The sequence below is a fragment of the Nannobrachium achirus genome (assembly GCF_963921795.1).
Source record: "Nannobrachium achirus genome assembly, chromosome: 3".
Classification (NCBI taxonomy): Eukaryota; Metazoa; Chordata; class Actinopteri; order Myctophiformes; family Myctophidae; genus Nannobrachium; species Nannobrachium achirus.
This window is the reverse complement of record NC_137812.1, coordinates 48,936,381-48,958,287: the sequence shown is the minus strand read 5'-3', so window position 1 is coordinate 48,958,287 and position 21,907 is coordinate 48,936,381. Positions and strand designations below refer to the sequence as shown.

At 42.1% G+C, this 21,907-nt stretch overlaps 1 protein-coding gene across 1 annotated transcript in view; it reads left to right on the top strand.

Annotated features, from left to right (window-relative positions):
• The window catches only part of fam13a (family with sequence similarity 13 member A), a gene marked incomplete at its 5' end in the record, with an annotated part of 93,681 nt that overhangs the window by 45,439 nt on the left and 26,335 nt on the right, over positions 1 to 21,907 (top strand). Inside the window, 5 exons of the mRNA XM_080722653.1 lie at positions 1,413 to 1,457; positions 12,169 to 12,210; positions 12,408 to 12,608; positions 13,583 to 13,787; positions 20,653 to 20,692. Of these exons, the coding sequence (XP_080578779.1) occupies positions 1,413 to 1,457; positions 12,169 to 12,210; positions 12,408 to 12,608; positions 13,583 to 13,787; positions 20,653 to 20,692 (533 nt within the window). The remainder of the gene's footprint in view (positions 1 to 1,412; positions 1,458 to 12,168; positions 12,211 to 12,407; positions 12,609 to 13,582; positions 13,788 to 20,652; positions 20,693 to 21,907) is intronic.

The window sequence follows — 21,907 nt, the reverse complement described above, 5'->3', positions numbered from 1 at the left end:
ATCCTTTGTTTTGGACGTGCGACTGGGTCCTGCTGACTGGCTGGAAGGCGGTGTTTTTACCCCTCCTACCCACCTTTCTCCTAACACGTCCAGCCCCCTCTTATCGTAAACCACACAGCGGATCGTCACGTACCACAAAACGCCACCGTGCCAAATATTTACTGAGCAGTCCACCTCAATAACACCTCATTCTTCTCCTGTGTGCTAGAGAGTGCCCATTGTTTGGTCTTGAGAATTAAAAAAACACCTACAACACCTGATTAGTGTTAGTGATTGTTTGTGAGTGTTTGTTCGCCAGAGCTTATAGACTGTAAAGTCCTCAGTGTTCATTTCACTCCGAACAGCGTACAGACGGAATTTGCTCCATTTCTATGCTCTTTACATCATGAAGTAAACATATCTGTGTCAAGTAAACACAGTCAACCATCATGCGTCCAGTAGCTTGGCTAGCAATGTGGCTCATTGAACGGGTCATTAAACACAACAGCAGTCGAACATCCCACCTGTCCACCTCCTATTTATTTGTTAATCCAGGAGAACAGTTATGTCATAGGACATGTAACTTTGGGGATGGGGCTGAAGGGGGGTCGGGATTTACAAATGTAACAGTTTTCATGTTCCTTTTTCAAAATCGTTGTGTAATTTCTTGCGGTGTTGGCTTGTGTCCCAGTGGTAGGCCACTAGCAGTGGTGGAAAAAGTACTCAAATGTTTTACTTAAAAGTATCAATAATGCAATATAGAAATCCGTTTTAAGTAATTCAAAATGTACTTCAGTAAAAGTACAAAAGTATTGGCATAAAAATGTAAAAATGCAGAATGTCCCATTTCAAGTTTTCAATTGTATAAAAATCTTTTGAAAATTGCAGATTTACAAGCTCACATTCCGTCGAATCGCAAGCGCTGAAGTGATTAATGTATGTTTTGTAATAATAATCAAAATCTACAAACTAGTAATTCAAAATTTTAAATAAATGTAGTGAAGTAAAAATACAAGGTTTGGATCTGAGATGTAGTGGAGTAGAAGTAAAAGTATTGGAAATTGGAAACACTCAAGTAAAGTACAAATACCTCAAAATCGTACTTAATTACAGTACTTAAAGTAAAAAAGTAAAGTACTTAGTTACTTTACACCACTGGCCACTAGCCTGCATGCATAGGGCATCAGCGGCGGTGCTCCCCACTTCTCCATAGTTCATAATAATTACCAGAGACAAGCTGAACAAAAGCAGCTGATGTGTAGCACCACGATGGGTATTGTTGTGCGCACAAAAGGCAGTCTTTATGGCTGTGTTCAGCCTACTCTCTCCCAATAACACTGTGGTGTCCACTAGTGGGACACTTACAGTATATGGTTTTAGTAATCTGTAAATACATTCTATTGCACTCCTTAATTATAATTTTTTTCCCCCAGATCCCCAGACGAGAGGGAGAGACCAATATCTCCATTCTACGTGAGGTACAGTAAGACCCTATAACGTTACGAAGTGTATGCAACTGGACAACCGTGAGACAGCATGTTGTTTTGGAGTCGTTCATAATAAAGGGGTGTGTGTGTGTGTGCGCGTGCGTGCGTGCGTGTGTGTGCGAGAGTGAAGGGGGGTTACATTAGCGGGTAAAAAAACAATAGAAGCTTCAGTTATGAAGGAGGGAGTGGACACACACACACACACACACACACACACACACACACACACACACACACACACTCACACACACACACGCAACAGATTGCATTACTATTTTGTTATTGTGGCAGTGCTGGTTGCACACCACAGCACGTGGTCAGGACATGAAAACTTCCTGTTCAAATCTAGTATCCTCTGGTTGCACTCTATACACAGAGACACTGGGTTTGTTTCTGTGTCATGTTATCCAGTATTGTATGTTATATATCTGGACTATTTACTGGGTGACACTTTGCAGTTGTGCTATTCATTGTATTAACCAATGAGGTATATTCCATGGAAAAGCATTGTAAGGACACAGTGAAAATGTTTTGGTACGTAATGGAACTTTCTGTAATACACAATTGTAACACACTGTGAATCAGGATGGAATATGAAAAATCAATCCGATCCGTCTTGAGCACATGACTACAGAGTTAATGTGTACCATTTTGGTCCTGTTTGGACAAAATGTTTAGGAGTTATATACTTTTTCTTTTCTTTTTTTAAAAATCGGCCTCTTGGTGGCGCTATAACAAGACTATGTGGAAAGATTTCTTCCTAGGCCTAGTGGGAATGTGCGTGCAAAGTTTCACAGCAGTCAGTCTGTGTTCATGATTTGAGGCATTTTGTTCTAAACAAGCCACTCCTGCAACCTTTAAATGCCAATTTTACAGACTAATACACTGGAATAAGACCAAGGAACTTTCTTGCTATGCGTGGCTCTTTGATAAGGCTGTCTTGAGGCTATCAAATGTTGATTTCAACATTTTGTCACTCGTGTGACTTGACTCAAAGGTGCCCAGCCAGTGCATCATATTCTAGCACTTTTGGCTTTATATCGATAGAACAGTATAGATTGGAAATGAGGACAGAGTTAGGGAGTGACACGCAGCAAAGATTTTCTCGGGAATCGAACCCAGGACTTGCTGTCAGACTGCATTGGAGCCTACAGTATACATGTGCCATTTCAAAACTTCACACGTCCTGCCATTGGCAAGACAGTAGATTTCCAGTGGGTTGGCAGACCATTGAACTTGTAGATCAGCTATTTGTTTTTGTAGATCAGCTATTGCTATTTGTATGACCTTCTCTGACTTCAAATTTTGAATCTACCTATTTCTGAAATTCTCCATAAAAATGGCAAAACAGGAAAGAAAAAAATGCATTTGCAGGAAATCTTCAGGAAAAGAGCAGCAAAGCCTGAAGAGTTGAAACGGCACATCTAGGGTTGTTAAGTAACGGATTACATGTAACGGGATTACGTAATCAGATTACAAAAAAACAGGTAACTTGCAAAGTCTCAGGTTACATTTTAAAAAGTGTAATCTGGATTACAGTAACGGATCTGAATGATGGGGGTTACATGCTGGAGTACATTCTCCCCTTGCCCTCATCAATTTTACAAATAAGTTATAACGCCAAACAATAAAATAATCAATTCGAATCAGCGTAAAGTACTGCCACTTCGCTTAAGTAAAATTATGTTGTCCTTTTCCTAATTTCATTGGCTCAATATTCTTGTCTAGTTATCAATGGTAAAACATGTTTTATTTAATTAGAGAGTTTTTCTAAACGGTAATCCAAAAGTAACTGAAAGTAACTAGTAGTTACTTTTTAAATTGTGATAATCAGATTACGTTACTGACTACATTTTCTTTGCAAGTAACTTGTAACTGTAGGGGATTCCTTTTTAAAAGTAACCCTAACAACCCTATATGTGGTATGCGCCTCAACCACTCGGCCATCTGCGCCCCACACAGGAGCTCTTTTGACACAATACAGAATAAAGCCCTGCATTTGTTTACACATGCAACTAATAAAGCTTTCAACAGAACCTGATTCACACCTCTTTGACACCTGAGACCCATGACTCACCCCGCGGTCACCTCTGACCTTATCCACCATCACTTTCTGTGAAATTACATCAGCTTAAACTCAACGTTTGGCAATGGATCTGGGTCAGTAAAACCTTCAGTCTTCATTTAACTTTCTGCGTTTTAAGTGGTAAATCTTTACAGTAGCTATTGCATATTCTCTCACGCACGCTCGCGCGCGCACACACACACACACACACACACACACACACACACACACACACACACACACACCTTAACCTTACTCTCATCTCAAAGCAATGTTGTTACTTTTACACTAACTTTAGAGAAGCACACAATAATGTTTTAGCTTACCCCCTTTCCATGTTGAGAAATGGTATTTACTGTATATGATCAGGGACAGGGTTAATGTCTTATTACTGTGAATTATTCCTGGATCACCTGAGGACACAGCATTTAGTTTCCTGTGTGAGTGCTTTGCATAGTTATTTTTTCTCCCTCTCCGTTGATGCTGTGGAGAGATTTCTCAATGCAATCTTGACTTCTTGTTTCATAAAACAGACAAAAGGCACACTCTGGCAAAGGCTACACAAACAGGCATGTCATCACACCTGCGTGTATACAGTTCACACACACTCTTGTACTTGGGCACATACTTCCGGACACACAAGCAATCATGTATATACAGTACATGAGCGTGTACCAGTCTGGGATCACTTTCAGAGAGATGAGATTTCAGAGAGAGAATGATAGAAACATTGACAGCCAACGAAAATCCATCCGAATTTACTTGGCGTCAACACAATGTGTTCAACACATGTTCCTTAATGATGTCCTCTTGGACGATCGGTAGGATACCATTAAATTGACGTTGACTCATATGAAAGTATGAATGCAATTTGTCTATAGAAGACAACAACACTTGTAACAGAGTTTGATTTTGCTACTGTAACTCTATGCTCCAGTACATGAACTAGGCCTGACCTCGATTCGTTGAATAGTCGACTAATCGATTGAGGGAGTCTGATTTGACTGCCAATCCCTCTGTCGAATCATGAAACAAGAGTTTCCTTTTTTTTGCATGAGTCGACTGAGAGATTGGTCTTATTAGTTTATTATGGCCTAATATGAATAGGGATGGATCTCGAAACAATGGCCCGCTACATACTCGATAACAAATTGAATACCCAGTATCAATAAGCTCTGGTTAGCTTAGCAAGCTTGTTATCGAGCATAGCGACCCTTGATGTCATGTTTAAACAATCAAGACAAGAGGTGACCAAGAAATTATTACAGTACTATTCATAATATAAAGCCATTTAACACTTATTGCAGATTAACGAATGATTGTTTTAATGATATTTATTATTTAATGATAACATTTGTTACTTTTGTCAACTGTCATCTTCATAGATGGTGGTCAGCCACAAACTCACAGTCAAAACAACTGGACAATAAAAAAAGATACCAGTTCTGTTCAGAATTTCTCTCACGTCCTTCCACAAAATATTAGAAAACGCTCAATACTGGGCTCAATAAAAGCCCAGCTCAATAAGCAGGATCAATAAGGTGCTCATTATCAATAAAAATGAATGAGCTCCATGCCTAAATATGTATACTAATAGTTTGCCAAAGATAGGATATACCATATATCATGATTTATTGGAGGAAACCAAGCAAGTATTTTGTTAAATCAGACATTAAGCAACCCATAACCTTTTTTTTTTCTTCAATTATTTTTTTATTCAACTACCATTGGACTATAGCAACATTTGGTCAATCAGATTTGACTATACATTCTTAGTCAGGGACGCGTGATTTGGAATTGCACACGCGTTCTGGGCAAACCCCGCCCATGGAAGCTTTTGATTGGCTGAACCGGCGCTAGGGAGCGCTCCTTTTTGGTCGCTTGGACCGCACGGCAGTGCGTTTATCGTGGGCTTGCCCAGGCCTTACGGCCTGGGCATAAATATAACGATTGCATTCACCACGGCTTCGTAACTCGCGCGGCGCTCCGCCGGCCGCGCGGCCCTGGCCCGCTCTTCGCAGCCACTCGCGCCTGCGGCGCTCGGGGGCGAAGAGCAGGACCAAGGTCCGCTGGCCTTCGCGCCGCTTGCAATGTCGTGGACAATAATCAAACGCCTCCGCCCAGAACGCATGTGCAATTCCAAATAACGCGTCAGGGACAGGCCTAACATGAACCCATACCCTTTTATTTTTCTTTCTCTGCACAATGTACATCAGTAACAGTAACACAGCTGGAGCATGCAACGTTTGCTTGGTACCATAGTTTACAGAATGTAAACGCTCATGTTCACAGTTATTATAATTATCATTCTTGGTGTGGATGGCCCTTAAATGCCAAATGGAATTCAAAAGGTCAAGTGATTCTGCTGACAAGTTAACGACTCGCTCAGCAAAGATCAGAGTCTATAATGGACTTCTATAAAAACAAATCTACAATATAGGGATGGTCCGATCAGGTTTTTTGGAACCGAGCACCGATCACAAAAGTTTGATCACCCGATACCGATCAATCACCGATCCGATCAAGTTATTATTTATATATTATTTATATTTTCTAAATGTTAATGTTTTAACTTTAATTAATTAATTCACTCATGAATTCATTTATATATTTGCCTTATAGTTATTTACCAGCATTACTATGTATTTATTATCATAGCAGTAACTAATTATTCCTTCAGCACTGTGGAAATCAATACCCCAAAATGGCCTCAAGTGGGCATACTGAACGGCTGGTTGATCGGATGCACCGATCGGATCGGATCGGTGAATTTACCTTTTGATCTAAACCACCGATTATCGCCGATCACGCTTTGATCGGCCCGATCCGATCCATTGCCGATTGATCGGTAACATCTCTACTACAATACTGCCGTAACATAATTTGGTGAGGTAATATGATTTTGTTGTAGTGAGCTTGTGGATCTGCTATTGTTGCTGTTTTAGAAAACGTGTTAACTTCTCAGTGCTATGTTCTCAGAACTCTGGGTTAACTCCTGAGCAGGGTCCAATTTAGGTTCTGAGGACCTTATCTGAAACCCAGCCGTAGCGCATGGAAACAAATCCAGAACCTGTGAAATAATGTTGCATGGCCTACTGCAGTGGTTCTCAAACTTTTTCCATGTCAAGGACCCCCAAATTGACACTTATGGGGTCCATTTGGTTCCATTTGTACACTCTCTGAGTTACATAACCATAAGGGTCCATTTGGTTCCTAACTATCATTTAGCTGGGGACCCCCTGGAACTCCCTCAAGGACACCTGGGGGTCCCCGTACCCCACTTTGAGAACCAATGACCTACTGCATACATGCCGATTCACTGTTTGGTAACCTTGCATAGATGACTCGTAGCCTAGCGGTCACCATGGCTACAGTTTTATAAGCCATTTCCCCAGTGATCGCCACGTTCTATTATTGTATGTGTGGGTGTGGGTGTGTGTGTGTGTGTGTGTGTGTGTGTGTGTGTGTGGGTGTGGGTGTGTGTGGGTGTGTGTGGGTGGGGTGGGGGGAATGTATGACTCATAATGACCACAGAATTACCATCCCCCTCCATCTCTCTCTCTCTCTCTCTCTCTCTCTCTCTCTCTCTCTCTCTCACACTCACTTACACACACTCGGTATTGTAATTTAGTAATGGACAGTCAAGGGTGTTCTATTATTCTGTTATTGTAAACCTTCTGCAGTTGATTATTTAGTCAGCTAAAATCAACGGCAGGGTTAAGAAACACACAATTAGAAGCAAATAATTAATGTCCAGTTAACATTAACCAGTAAGACTCCCTAATCGGGAGATAAGCGACCGTTGGTCGCTTATCTCCACAATCTGTCGGTAGATAATGCCGGTCTTATATAAGGGTCATTTGTGTACGGTGTGATGTCATACTGATGTCAGCAGTGTGATGTCATACTGATGTCAGCAGCTATGTCTCTATATATGGAGTTATATGTTGTTCGTGTCCAAATATGGGGCTTGTGAGGTCAGACTTAGTGAGATTCGTCGGTTATCTCCATATATGGAGGGATGTGTTGGTTATCTCCATATCTGGAGATTCAACCTTCAACGTGTAACTATGGCTACCTAACGACTAGCCACATGACGTGAAGGTGAGTGAGGGTCTTTGTAACAGCCACCCCCAGATTTCCCGTGGAAATCTGTACAATATCGAGAAGGCCCGAACGGAAACTCTTAGTCAACTGGCCACCCCATCAAAGAGTAAAGGGACATCAAGGCCTCTCTCTTGTCAATGGGCTGGTGTCGGCCACCCCGTACGGGTTCTAGTCTGAGGTGATAGCCTGCCACCCCGTTAGTAGGCAGGGGTCCCGACAAGCCAAGGGGTCGATTGCACCAGCTTCCTCCTGCCGCGAAGGGTGCCAGCATGACTCACACCATCCTTCCTAGACGATTTTGACATCTTGTTACTAATCTGTCGGTAGATAATGCCGGTCTTATATAAGGGTCATTTGTGTACGGTGTGATGTCATACTGATGTCAGCAGTGTGATGTCATACTGATGCGGAGATATGAGCAGGGCAAAGGTGTGACGTGTGACGTGTGACCGACCGACGGACGGACGGACGGACGGCCGGTGGAGGTTTTGATACTAAGCTGCGACCTGACGGTCGCAATAATCACAAGCTGAAAAAGAATTGAATCACATATTGTAAAATAAATGTATAATTTATTCATAAATATGGGTATCACTATAAATATAAGTTGACAAAGCACATGCTCTTTTTTGGCAGTGCTCTGTTTCACACAGCCTTTTAATCACTGTATGTCATTAAGACATTCAGACTTTTCCCAACAGAATTTGAACCACAGACTTTCCGGTAACAAGCCTACTCCAGTAACCCCAAAATAAGATTACCAGCAAAGTCGTTACTTGTTCCTGCTGTAGTGCTCCTACTGTATGATCTCTTTTAGCCATTAGCTCACTTTCATCAGTTCCTTCCTGACTCAATGGGGCTCCAACCAGCATTACCCACTGTCACAAGCCAGTCTCATACCAAAGAGCTTACGCACACGTCTCATCCCCAGGTTGTACATCTCAAGTGACCCAGTGATATCATAAGCCAGTAATGTCACTGCTGCCAGTGGAATTAAATAACTTGATGAAACAATTTTACATAATCATGTCACTTCCTTTAGTGGTGTTCATGCGCGTACAAATCCTACAATCCTGCAATGCAGGGTAACATTTAATTTTACCCATTAGAACCGGGAAAGCTCACAGCACATAACTTTGTGCCTGCACTGGCCTGTACATCTGCTATTTTTGAACATTTTTGAAAAATCACACTCGTGTGAACTGAGCGGTGGTGTGTGTGTGTGTGTGTGTGTGTGTGTGTGTGTGTGTGTGTGTGTGTGTGTGTGTGTGTGTGTGTGTGTGTGTGTGTGTGTGTGTGTGTGTGTGTGTGTGTGTGTGTGTGTGTGCAACAGCGCCCCTCCATTAACATGTGTGGTCAGAAAAGGTTACTGCAGGCTACGGACACGGAGACAGACAGACAGACAGACAGACAGACAGACCCACACACACAGCCACGTATAGGAGCGTTGTGACCACCGCTCAAAAAAGTTGACAGTGTGAGAACTGAGAACTACTGATTTAGAAGGCATTTATAGAATCAGATTTTGTGGTTATTTGTGGGTGTAATTATAACATGTTATGTTTGTCCACAGAAGTGGATCAATTAAATGTACAATATTATAATTAAGTCTGACCGGTTTGATCCATCATCACACACATGTGTTGTTGTCAAACCATCTGTGTATTTTAGAAAATTATATCCTATTATTTTAATCATTATGATGGACTACTTTAGGATCTTATCCTACTATGTTCTTATTATGAGTATTACATTTCCTTATGAGAGTTTCTTTGTAAAGTTATGGTCTTCAATTGATTCACACACACCACAATTTCAACAACCTAAACCAGTAAGACTGCTTAATCGGGAGATAAGCGACCATCACGTCGCATACACAAACTTTAGAAGGAAATCGTATGGGAAATGGACAGATCCATGTTGATGACATGACTTTAGAGAGACTGTGTACCGCTTTGCGTGATTTTAGGCCAACATCTGTAGGAGCAGTGTCCAAAAATGTGTTTTGCAAAGATCGGCCTGATGGTGGCGCTAGAAGAGGGCCATGCGAGAAATCAGGGCAGGAGGTTGTGATTTGCCATCCAAGGACAAGGAGTGTGTGATAAGTTTGGCATCGATAGGGCCAACAGTGCCAGAGATAAGAGTAGGGGCAAAAGTGTGACGTGACGGACAGATGGACAGACAGCCGGTGGAACTTTTCAAAGTAACTTGCGACCTGACGGTCGCAACAAAGAAATGTGTTTACAATGCCGAATCTCTGCTCCATGAGCGCATTGCAAAGAATCACAGATACAGTACAAGACGATCTCTGTGGGTTATTGTTGAGCTGGACCCAAGGTTGATGTGTCTAGACTGTTGATGCATTGCCAAAGACTCGACTTACAACCTTCTTTCCCTGGTGCATATTTTGTGGGCAGGCTGCAGTTACATATCGTAAGTGAATAAATGCAATATAGGCTGCCTATATAGCCTGGAGGAAGGTTGTTCTAGAATGTCCTGTCAAATTGGCTTCACGGCATTCAAGAGGTGTTAATGATTCTTACCCCTTGACATTTCTCCAGGGTTATAATGGCTTATTGGCAGTCACTAAGTTACCCACATTTCTGTTGTTTTAACCTGCATCGTTATGGTGTCATTTGTATTTTTGGAAGTATGGAGTTAATGTTCCGCAGAGATGTCCCTTTGGACACGATTTCTTTTTTTAGGTCGGGCCAACAACTCAGAAAACAACAAAAGGTCACTGGGCATTTACAGCACCTGTTTATGATTTAGATGCACACTGTATCAGTGAGTGTCATCCAAACCATCACTTGATCATGAGATAACATCATTATCACATATAACTTTGGTGTTGCACGCATATCCATATAGCAACACTTAAAGAGTCACCTTAAAAGAGTCACCGTAATTGTCCCATCATTGCTTCAGTATCGCTCCCTCATATCTTTACACTGGCCATGGTCTCCTGCAAGCTGTGCTGTTACTGTCAACAGTCAACACCACTGTTTATAGAAGCATTTTAAGATCATCAGCGTATATGTTGATGTTGCTACAGTCACCTGAACAAGCTGGTACACTACAGTGCTTCATGTTCCGGCACGTACTGTACTGGGGTAGAGCAGGGGTCTTCAACTGGGGGTCCGGGACCGCTAGGAGGTCCCCAGAGTTACTACAGGGGGGCAGCCAAATCTTTGTGTGATAGGATCATGTTTTTTAAATGAACCACTTGAAGCCTAGCATCCCTATTCTGAGTGTAACATTGCCCAAAAAATGGCCGAGCTACAAGCTCACGTTGTAAGCTTGTAGATCTGCTTTTTCTGGCAAAGCGGTTTGGTGTAGAGGGAAAGCAGGAGCAGACAAATTATTGACGGTTCAAGTGATTAAACTTCTGGAAATACACATTTGTCCACCATACACTGATGATAGTGCTGTGAAACAAGCCTAAGCTGTTAAAGAAATCTATGAAATGTTTTAATCCGCAACACAATTTTATGCAATTTATAGTGGGGGTCCCTGCATCATCTCTCTACCTCTCTCAGCTAAGGGGTCCTTAGCCTGAAAACGTTGAAGACCCCTGAGGTAGAGGTTATGAGTATGACCGTTAACCAGAGTGTTGTGGGGTGATATCAGGAGGCTGTGAGCTGGCCACTGTCACGTGGGAGGTGTTCACTAGGGATGGGACGATAGGCGATATTATTGTATATCGGGATAAAAAACAATCCACGTATTGTGGAGATTTTATTTATCGTGATATCGTCCTCCATCATGCACTGAGATCAATTCACCTTTTACATACATTTTACATTAAAAAAAATCATGGCATATGTCTCCATGATACAATACTCTGTACTCCATGGGTATAAGTAACAGCGTCTCCGCCATATATGGCGGCAGCCAATTACAGCAGAGACGGCACATTTCTTTGCCAGCCTCTTTGCCTCCTTTTTGGGCATCCCTAAACAACCAGTATGTGGGCATGTCCTAGGCTGCCACACACAGAGTGCTCTTTTATTTTGTGCATCTCAGTCTGTGTTTCTGTGAGAGAAAGGGAGAGACTTACTGGTAGCCATGGAAGCCAGCAGTGCAGTGCTCTCAGAGGACCTGTGTGTGGTGTTAATATTGCTGAAGTATGCATGCACTCTCTCACACGCACACACACTCAAACACACACACACACACACACACACACACACACACACACACACACACACACACACACACACACACACACACACACACACACACACACACACACACACCATTGTGATCACCTCAGGTCAGCTGCAGTCTGGGGTTTTAAGTGTTGCTTGTGACCACCTGTTTTTGTGGTATTAACATGACTTACCTCTCTCTCCTTTCTCTCTCTCTCCCTCTCTCTTAACCTCTATTTCATGCTGGCTCTTTCTTGCCCTTTGTTCTCTTTAAACCTCTCTCTGTCATCTCTCTCATCCTCTCTCTGTTCTTCCTCCGTCTCTCCCTACACCTCATTCACTCTCTCCTTCCTCTCTGTCACTCTGTCTCTTTGTCCAGTAATCATCTCTCACCCGTCTTCTGCAGACCAGATGTGACACAGTAAGTGGATTGCCCTCGAATTGCCATTGTAACAGAGTACACAGTTATATGATATAATAGTTTGTTGCCAATGTTCTGTTCCGTGCAATTCATTGCCTTACAATACATCTTGAGTGATGATCCATAATACTCACAGGGCCATGATGCTTAACCTATTGTGTTTCTCACCTCTATGCTTGTTCCCCTGTCCTTTTAAGCGTCCTGGGCAGGACAATACGATCCACCGTGGAGCAGCACCTGTTTGAGGTGAACATTCCGGGAGGTCAGGGTTCGGGGGGCCGCGCGACGTCCCCGCGTGTCTCGTCTCCAGGGGCGACGCCGACACCCACAGCACGCCAGAGACGTCGACAGCAGAGAGAGCAGCAGGAGGAAGGGTCGAGGCTCCGTGACAGGAGCAGGTATGGAGAGAGAGGTTCTGTTCAATGGTACATGGATACCTGAACACCATACTGACTGGTAGCTGTAGTCTTATGCTGTCAACATCTCACTTAATTAGTAAGGCATCACAGTTAGACTTGCACTCGCTTCTCACTAGGAGTTTTAATGGGTATATATTGTACTACTGGTAAGACTCCCTAATCGGGAGATAAGCGACCGTCAGGTCGCATGTATACACCTTAATGTTGTGTGCAAAAAGCAACCTCATGGTGGCGCTAGAAGAGGGGCATGTGAGAAATCAGGGGCGGAGGTTGTGGTTTGCCAGCCAAGGAGTGCGTGTGCAAAGTTTGTCATAATGTTGTCAGCAAAAAGCAGATATAAAAACAATAAACCAAAAAACTAAAAAATAATAATTATATATATATAAAATGTAAAGATTAACTAAGGTTATAAACCATACAGCATTACCTTATACAGTATATACATGCTAGTAACAAGAACCAGGGAGAAAGAGTCGATTAATCATCCTCCAATTATTCCAGGTTTCTGTCTGGGTTTTGGTACAGTATGTCTCCCTACAGGTCCTCTCCACTGAGGCATTATAGAACCACAACAACTGGCGTCATACTTAGCATCACCAAGCTAATCCTTGTTGATAGAGTACTTGTGGAGCCTGCAAGGACAGTGACAGCATGGATTACAGGAGCTACATTAGTCCAGAAAGCCAAAAGCATCAATACAAGCAGGGTATTCACCGTAAATAGATTAGTGCCAAAGCTAAACAGTGAGAAGGTAGAGTATAAGTAAATGAGATATCTGGATGACCTTGCCATTATAGGATACCCCTTGGGCGTTTCATTTGATGCCATGTCAACAGAGGGACAATGTGTAAGAGAGAGGAAGGCGAGAGAGAGAGATGGAGAGAGAGAGAGACAGTGGAAAGGAGGGTATCTGATCTCCTCGTTTCCTTTCTTCTTCCCCACTCTGAAAGCAGAGCCGTGTCACTAAGGGCACGCATCAACAAGGAGAACATTCCGGCGAGTGGCAGAGCTAGCCTGATTGCCATCGGCGGAGAGGAGGCGAGGACGGCGGCCCCGCAGGGAGCCCAGAGTGCCCCCAACCCTGACCGCAGACCCAGGAGGAGGTCCAAGCAGAGCCCTAGGCTGGCACTGCTCGCCAACAACCACAGGGACCAAACAGTGAGTCTTCAGCTTCCTCCGTGTGTTGTGTCTTCTTCTGTGTCCTGGACTCTTTGTCCTGCAATGCGGTTGAGCAGTGACTGCGTGATTGGTGTTGAATCCTTGATTCTGATTGGTCAATCAAGGTATTCTGCAGTCTGTTTATCTCTGAACAACAGACCGCTGTTCTGCCTCTGTTATGTTGCTATGGAAGCAAAGAGTCTAGCTCAACTGTATATGATCCCTTACGTAGCATGGCCACAGAGAATACTTGATTGTGATTGTCGGAGACTGGTAATTATTTTCAGTTAACCGCACACCTTTGACCCAGCGGCCTCCACCGAATGAATACACATAATAACATTTGTATAATTAGAGTTTTTGGGGGAACGTAAAACTGTAAAGTGTAAGTGTGTGTGTGTGTGTGTGTGTGTGTGTGTGTGTGTGTGTGTGTGTGTGTGTGTGTGTGTGTGTGTGTGTGTGTGTGTGTGTGTGTGTGTGTGTGTGTGTGTGTGTGTGTTTGTGTATAAAATACGTGACTATTGTCAGCTGACTATCTCAGCTGGTACTTGTTTCTAGGTCATTACTGCAGCCATAGCTGAATGGGTAGAGAGGCCGTCTAGGAATCAGTCCTTGGTTCACCTCCCTGTAGGGCTCTCACCATTATAACATTTAAAGTAGCACTATGTAACTTTCCTCTTCTACCCAGGATTTGAACCCGGTTTCCTGCCCAATTTAGGTAATAGAGCCTGCCTGCTGCTATAAAAATAATTGCGATTAACCATTTAATTGGTGTTTTTTGGCATTGAACTTTGGAACATATGAATACTAATGTAATTTATGTTTGCATTTTAGTCTTCATAATGTTTTTTTTAGTCTTACATTGCTTCAGTAGGTGATTACTGAGATTATGTAATAATAATTGTGACAGGCCTATAATATACCTCCCTCCCTGCCCCAGTCTTGTGTTGAAGTGACCCTGAGCAAGGAGGAACTTAACCATGTTATAACTATTAGCGCCCATTGCTCTAGTTAGGTTTTGCAGAGGACAGATTTCACCGCACCCCGGTGCAAAGTGGAGGGGGGGGTTGCCTCCGCAGTGATCATCCCTTGCTGTACTCATCATCATGTATCATTCTCCACCCAAGTGTTGTTGGTGTAGATGTGGATAATACATTGTGTAGTAGGATTCAATAGTATTATACATTCTATACAACCAGGCCAACCATTAGGAATTATGAACAGGGCCCACAGGGAGACAACATTTTCCAAATTGTATCTCCTCGTCCACGGCCACTCAATCACCACCATCCACCCACCAACCCTTAGCTCTAATACAATAAGCTATTTCAAATAAGCTCTTGGCCATTATTCTTGTAATGACACATAATAGTCACTATTACCCATCCAGGCCAAGTCACAAAGAGAAAAGTCAAATCAAACATTGATTTCAGAAAGGACTCGAAGGCATGAAATCATTATTAATATTTGTTAAAATAAGTGTTAAATACCGTAGCTCTATATTCCAATAGTAATAATTGCTATAGGGTGTTTCTTTTTCCATAACAAAAAACAAACAAACATACAGCTCAAGTGGAGTTAGGAGGTTTTGTCCATCATTTGTCCAGCAGCTGACAATGGATTTCCATGTTAATTCATGCCTCTGCAGCTGCTCTGTCAAGCAGGGGAGAGGGCTAAACTCCACCCCATCTGGTGGAGTTAGCTGGTTTGGCAGACAGTTTGAGGATCCAATGGAGTTTTTGTCAGAGGTGCTTTGTAATACTTTTCATTGGTTCAATATTATTTCAATAGCACTGATTTATGACAAAAAAAAGAAAATTACATTTTGAGTGAGCTGTTTTCAGCTGGACAGCGACAATATAGTTTAAACTACCAAAGCCTTTTCTGTTTTAACCACAGTGGTGGGGAAAGTAGTCACATTCTTTACTCAAGTAAAAGTATTGCAATACTGCAATGTATAAATACTCTGTTAGGGTGCCCTCAGACCAAAATACCTATGAGAGTGGAATCCGCGTTCCCCCAATGCATTTCAATGAGAAGGGGGCGGTTTCATGGAGGATATCTGCGCTCCACGCAGACCTTGCGTTTATGCTGGAGCAAAGAAATTCTCCACGCAGATTCTGGTTTCCCCCCCCTCCCCCTGTCCAATCGGGTGAGTCAAAGGCGTAACATTCCGAGAATCAGGAAGGGACTGGGAGATGTTTTGTTTTGAAGAGTCTCATGCACCCAAACTCTTCTCTTTTTAGCTTGTTGTATCTCCCCTTCCAAATAAAGCAAGGGCGAGTACCAGGGCAGGAATTTCATGGAGGCCATGAAGGCCATGGCCGTCGTTGCCCCTCAGTTTGGCCTTGTGCCCCTCAAAAAATGTCATGCCCTTAGGCCACAGTGGCACAGTGGTACAGCTGACTGTACCACTTTCTCCCAGTATCACTTTCACCCCAGCCCAACTGACCGTACTACTTTCTCCTCTGTCTTTTTCTGGTCATTACTGTATGTAGACACCGGTGTCTCTTTCTTGACATGTAGACACCAGTGTCTTTTGAGATTCAGAATTCTTAACTTCCCTGAATCCCCATCTTAAACCAATCCAGTTTGATTGGTGCAGGGCTGAGCATTGATCAGATTGTAAATACCATTATATATTTCACTGCAGATAATCATACATATTATCCGTAACCCTTACATTCAATTAATTATTTAAATGGACCACATCTTGTTTTATTTGATGGCCTTCCTGCCCTGGCATTTGGCCTTTGTGCCCTAAAAACATGGACAACAACAAAGGCCAAGTGGCCTTGCCCCTAAAATGATGAAATTCCAGGCCTGGCGAGTACCCTTCGCCTGTCCATTATAGAGTTGACACGTAAAGATGATGATAATAAAGCCTATTAAATTGATAACCTCACAAGTCGCAACGTAACCTGGCTAACGTAGGCTACCTCTGCACTGTCTGCAGACAAAGGAACGCTACGCTAGTCTACAGGCTACAGGGAGGGAGGGCGGTGCGGGAAGTGAGTGACAGGCGCATCACTGGCTTTGGGACGGAATACGCTCTCTGCGTTTTTAGCCAGCCGCGCACCAGAAGAGTTTATCCACTGCCGACCATATTTTGGTCTGAGGGCACCCTTAGGGCACGGTCACACCAAACTACCTATGAGAGTGGATTCCCGATTCCGCCAATGCATTTCAATGGGAATGGAGTTTTTTTTTTTTTTGCAGAAATCTCCAAATGGCAGCAAACCGCTCCATTCCCATTGAAATGCATTGGCTGAATCAGGAATCTTCCAACCTCATTTCTCACATGGCCCTCTTCAAGCGCCACCATCAGGCCGATGTTTGCTAAACACATTTTTGGACACTGCTCCTACAGATTTTGGCCTAAAATCACAGTGAAGTATTGGAAATTGGAAATACTCAAGTAAAGTACAAATACCTCAACATGTTAAGTACAGTACTTAAGTAAATGTACATAGTTACTTTACACCACTGTTTTAACCAACACCTATAATGTGGGTTTTTTTTAGGTGTAGGGTGACTAGGTGTAGATTATCATATGCCTCCTCTGATACACGTGGAAAGACTTCTTTCCTCCTGAGTTTCACCAGGAGAGTGTGACGAGTAGAGAGGTTCACACCCTGTCTCCCAGTTCCCAACCAGACTGAACGAGGCTCTGACCATGGGTTGCATTTGTAGTCCTACACCGGCCATGTTGAGGACCAAGTAACACAGGTGTTCTGATTGGCATAGAACATTAGTTCTGTGCCAATCAGACAAATAGAAACACCTGTTTGGTCCTCAACATGGCCATTTAGGACTACAAATGCAACCCATTAATAGTCACTAGTGTGCACTGTGCAGTGACAAGGACTAAATTACAATTGTGTCTTTGAAGCACTCTGCGTTGGTGGGTTTTTGCTTTCCCTTTCTGTGACCCCCACAAGACCATAGGTTTGACACTCACAATAGTCAATGTGTCAAACAATAACCATGTCTTGTTAAAATAATCTTTCAGAGCGTTTCAACAATTCACTGAACCTGCTTGCCCTTTGTGAAATGTGAGATGGAATTAACTAATACTAGATGTACACATCTTTCAGCACATCTTCTTACTGTATATTAGAATTGACTAGTATATTAACACATTCATGTTACGCGTGGGTTTGCATTGGCACTGATATTTCTGCCATGGTGGACTTCCATTTTAATGTTGTAAACTTTGCTTACACGTTTAATAGCCCTCATTAGTTGGCTTTGTTTGGCTACTAATGAGGGCTTTGTTTACTTTGAGCCGAATTTGAACCTGTGACATCCAAGTAGGTATGTGCCTCCTGGCCTATGGTATGATTGCCAACTGTATGAACCAACAGGATTATAATTATAGAAACATTATGGTTATAAATGTGTGTTATTATAATTTTTCATAATATATTTATTGCATCAAATGGAATACAGTTATACTGGGCGTTGATTGCTCTGCTCTTAAAATGTTCCCCGATTTTAGCTAAGCTGCTTGCTATTAAGCAAAATCAGAGAACACAATGCAAAAGCCACCAATGGATATACAAGAGCGAGAGCAAGACATTTAATCAGTTTAACTTGAGTCATGCTAACTTGAATTGCAGTTTAACTTCAGAGCCATAGAACATTGAATTTCGGTTAAACTTAGAACCATGCAAACATTGCATTTCAGTTTACTTTAGAGCCATGCACACATGAATTAACACTTAACAGTCAGTTGATTTGATTTGATTTGATTTGATTTGAAAAGCAGTAAAAACAATACAGCAAATCGAGGATTACGCAGAAAGGTCGTGAGACGGTGAGACTTATTTCCGCTGAGGTCCTCATACAAATAACAGTTATTAAGTTAAAAACAAAACAAATTACAGTACAGACATACTTATACAGTACAAACTAACAATACAAACATAAAAACATAAACCCATTCTCCCTTGTCTTTCTTAGACTATAGGGGTACCCTTTCTAAAATACCTGCTTTTATCGTCTGCTTAAGTTGAACCTTTGTTTGAGCGATGCAATGATGCAAGCCTCTGAACTAGAAGGAGGAGGCTGGAGTGGTAGACGCAAGTTTTGCCAGCAGCAGCAGCAGCAGCAGTGTGTGGGGCAGCAATTGAAACATCCTTGAGACCTTTTCCGAGTCTGTGAGATCTGTGTCTCCCAGCTGCAATTACCGCCATATCCACCATCGAACTTCCTTTATTATAACCTGCTTGCCTTAATGTGCACATGTGTTTGGTGGTGAATGGGACTTTATTTTATACTTGAAACTAACAGCTGGGTGACTGGGCTTGCTGGTGTAGAATCTGCCAGGTGTCTCTATCTATTACAATTGCTTCTGGATGCAAGATAAGGAAAGAAAAAAGAAAGAACACTTAGTCAGCAGCCTTGTAGTTTGCCAAAAACCTTAAATGAAGTGTGTCAGTTGCCCCAAACAATGCATTAGTTGAGAGTGAGCGTAAGCATTTTTTTTTCTTTTTTGCTTGAACACTTTATTAACTGTTTGCAAAAAGTACAGAGGTACAGTTATACAATAATGCTAAAAGGATAACACAAAAAGCCAGAGGGCTTGTTTGTATTAAATGTGCGTAAAACGTACTTACTGTATGGCTATCATAACCATACAGTGGTTGCCAAGATGTAAATAGGTACCGGTATTTGGATTTGCTCCAAGTAAAAAACGACTCCCCTAGTCTAGGGGCCCTAGACCTTCACTGCATTACCCACTCCTCTTATGTAAGCTTGAAGATGACACAGGACACCCTGGCACAAATACTACATGCTGTAATTGACACTGGCAGGGTGAGGAGGTATTCTAAGGGACTGACTGACTGTAAGGATATGGCGGTTTTACTGTATGTTGGAGGGCCAGTGACGGTAAATATGGGCCAGAAAGCCCCCAGTGAGGTTAGAATGTACACTACACAAAGTAGCAGGGTACACTATGTTCTGTTCCTTTTGGTTCATTGTGACCAACTGTAACACCTAGACATCTGTGTTTTTTGGTTTAGTGTTTGCTGTTTGAGACACATATCATAAAGCTTTCACTTCCCTCAGCGTTATAGGTGCTATAAGTGAAATTTGTTGTATTGTTCCAATTCCAAATGTGTCTGCTCATTGCTTTGTTTCATCTCTTCCATCCTGAAAATTTATTTTTTGTTCACTACAGAGCTGGAGAAAGGAGGAGACCCCTGTTACTGAACGTGCTATAGCAACTTTATAAAGCTATTTAACAAGAAAATATCACTTAAACCCCCTTATTGTATCCTATATTTACACAAGAATCTCCATGCCATTTTGAAAGAAAAAAAAAATACTTGAGTGAAGTTGTGATGTTTTGTCTATTTCCATTTTAAGGTGAGCGTTTGTGGGGCAAGAGCAGATGAAACACCTGGAGAGGACGTCATGGAGTCAAGTGGGAACGGGTGAGCTTGGCAATATTTTGGCCCTACAGTAGTACTCACCTTTACATCATCACACATCTGTTAACAGTGATTTTCACTTGGTTGACCACCGGTGTTGTGCGCCGAAAATAACTGATCGACTGCAGATCGACTGCAGTGCAACGTGTTGTGAGCTTGCAGATCAGTGATTTTTAGTGCGGCAGACTGCGTGTAGCCAAGTATAATTCAAGGCTTTACATCTTTACTCTTATTGCTATGATACTAGCTTATACAGTACCAGCAGAAGACAATTTTAGATTTCAGGGGATCAACTTCCTTTACTGTGACATTTATTCGATTTTATTTTATTTATTTTTCTAGGAATGATAGTCCAAGGATGAACGGCCTTCCTACTGCAAAGGTAAGTTATGTGTCTCTATGTGTGATACTGTCTATGCACTCAGTACAGGCTGCTGGAGAGAGATAAGACCAAAGGCTCAGATGGCAGGAGGGATGAGGGGAGGGGGGGGAGAGAGAGGGAGAGAGCGAGAGAGGAGAGAGAAGGGTGTTCAAGAAGATAAAGAACGTGGATGTAATTGGTCACATCAATTCCTTTTATTTAGAATAATAATAATGTTCATAGTTCCTTTCGAAACACAGAAGAAAAGTTATTTGCATTAAACCAAAACATTAATTACAATACAATGTAAAATATGAAATGCATTAGATGCAGATCACTCTTAACACGCTTTTGTTCTTCTATGCCATGGTAGCACCTCCACATTGATGGTTTTGAGAATATTATTGCCGCACAGCAACCACTGTAGCTACGAATAGTCAAAGATTAGGACTTTTGTCAGAGATATACTACAATATTTACACAGTTAACGTTTTACACATTCAAATTTGTATTTATTCAGCTACAGCTCTTATCTTACGGTGACATACAGTGAGTCAACAGGTATGGATGTCGTGCTCAATCACACAACACTGCCACACAGCTAGAGCAGCCATTGAACAGGGATATTTTGATCTTGTCATTTTCATGTTTTTAACAAAGTACTGGGGAGTGGAACGCGTGTAGATTGTAAGTACAGTATGGCATCATACAGATAATAATATACAGATAATCAGTTGTTGGCAACCCATACCTCTAAACGTTTTAGCATACCTTCTTGATTATTATTTTTGCTAGATATTATGATTACATTCACTAATCAAAATAGCAGGATATAAACTAATAATGAAAGTCTTAAGGATTTGAGCAACACAGATGCTGATATGCCTGTATTATACTTACCGTAATTTACGGAAGTCATGGCATACAGTATCATCAGTGCTGATTTATCTCACTCTAATGGAGTGATTATCAGTTTGAACAGAGATACATCTGAACTTGTAAGAAGTAATGACAGTCTACCTGGTTGATTCTGCCTGTAGAAGATGCTTGTCTCGAAGATTAAGTTATGGATGTCTAAGTATTGTTAGAGTATTAGTACTTGTAATGTTAGAAAGACTCTGTGCACCATGCAAATAATACTGCAATATATGCTACTATACGTAACTTGTGATTAACTGTGCAATCTTTGGTGTTGGCAGATGGGAGGAGAAAAAAAAGGCAATGTACATTCTCCATCTGCTGACTTGTAATCTGAACCAGTAAAGAACAAATCTTCCACAAATCTGGTGGAATCCTTTTCTGCACAGTTCAGATGGATT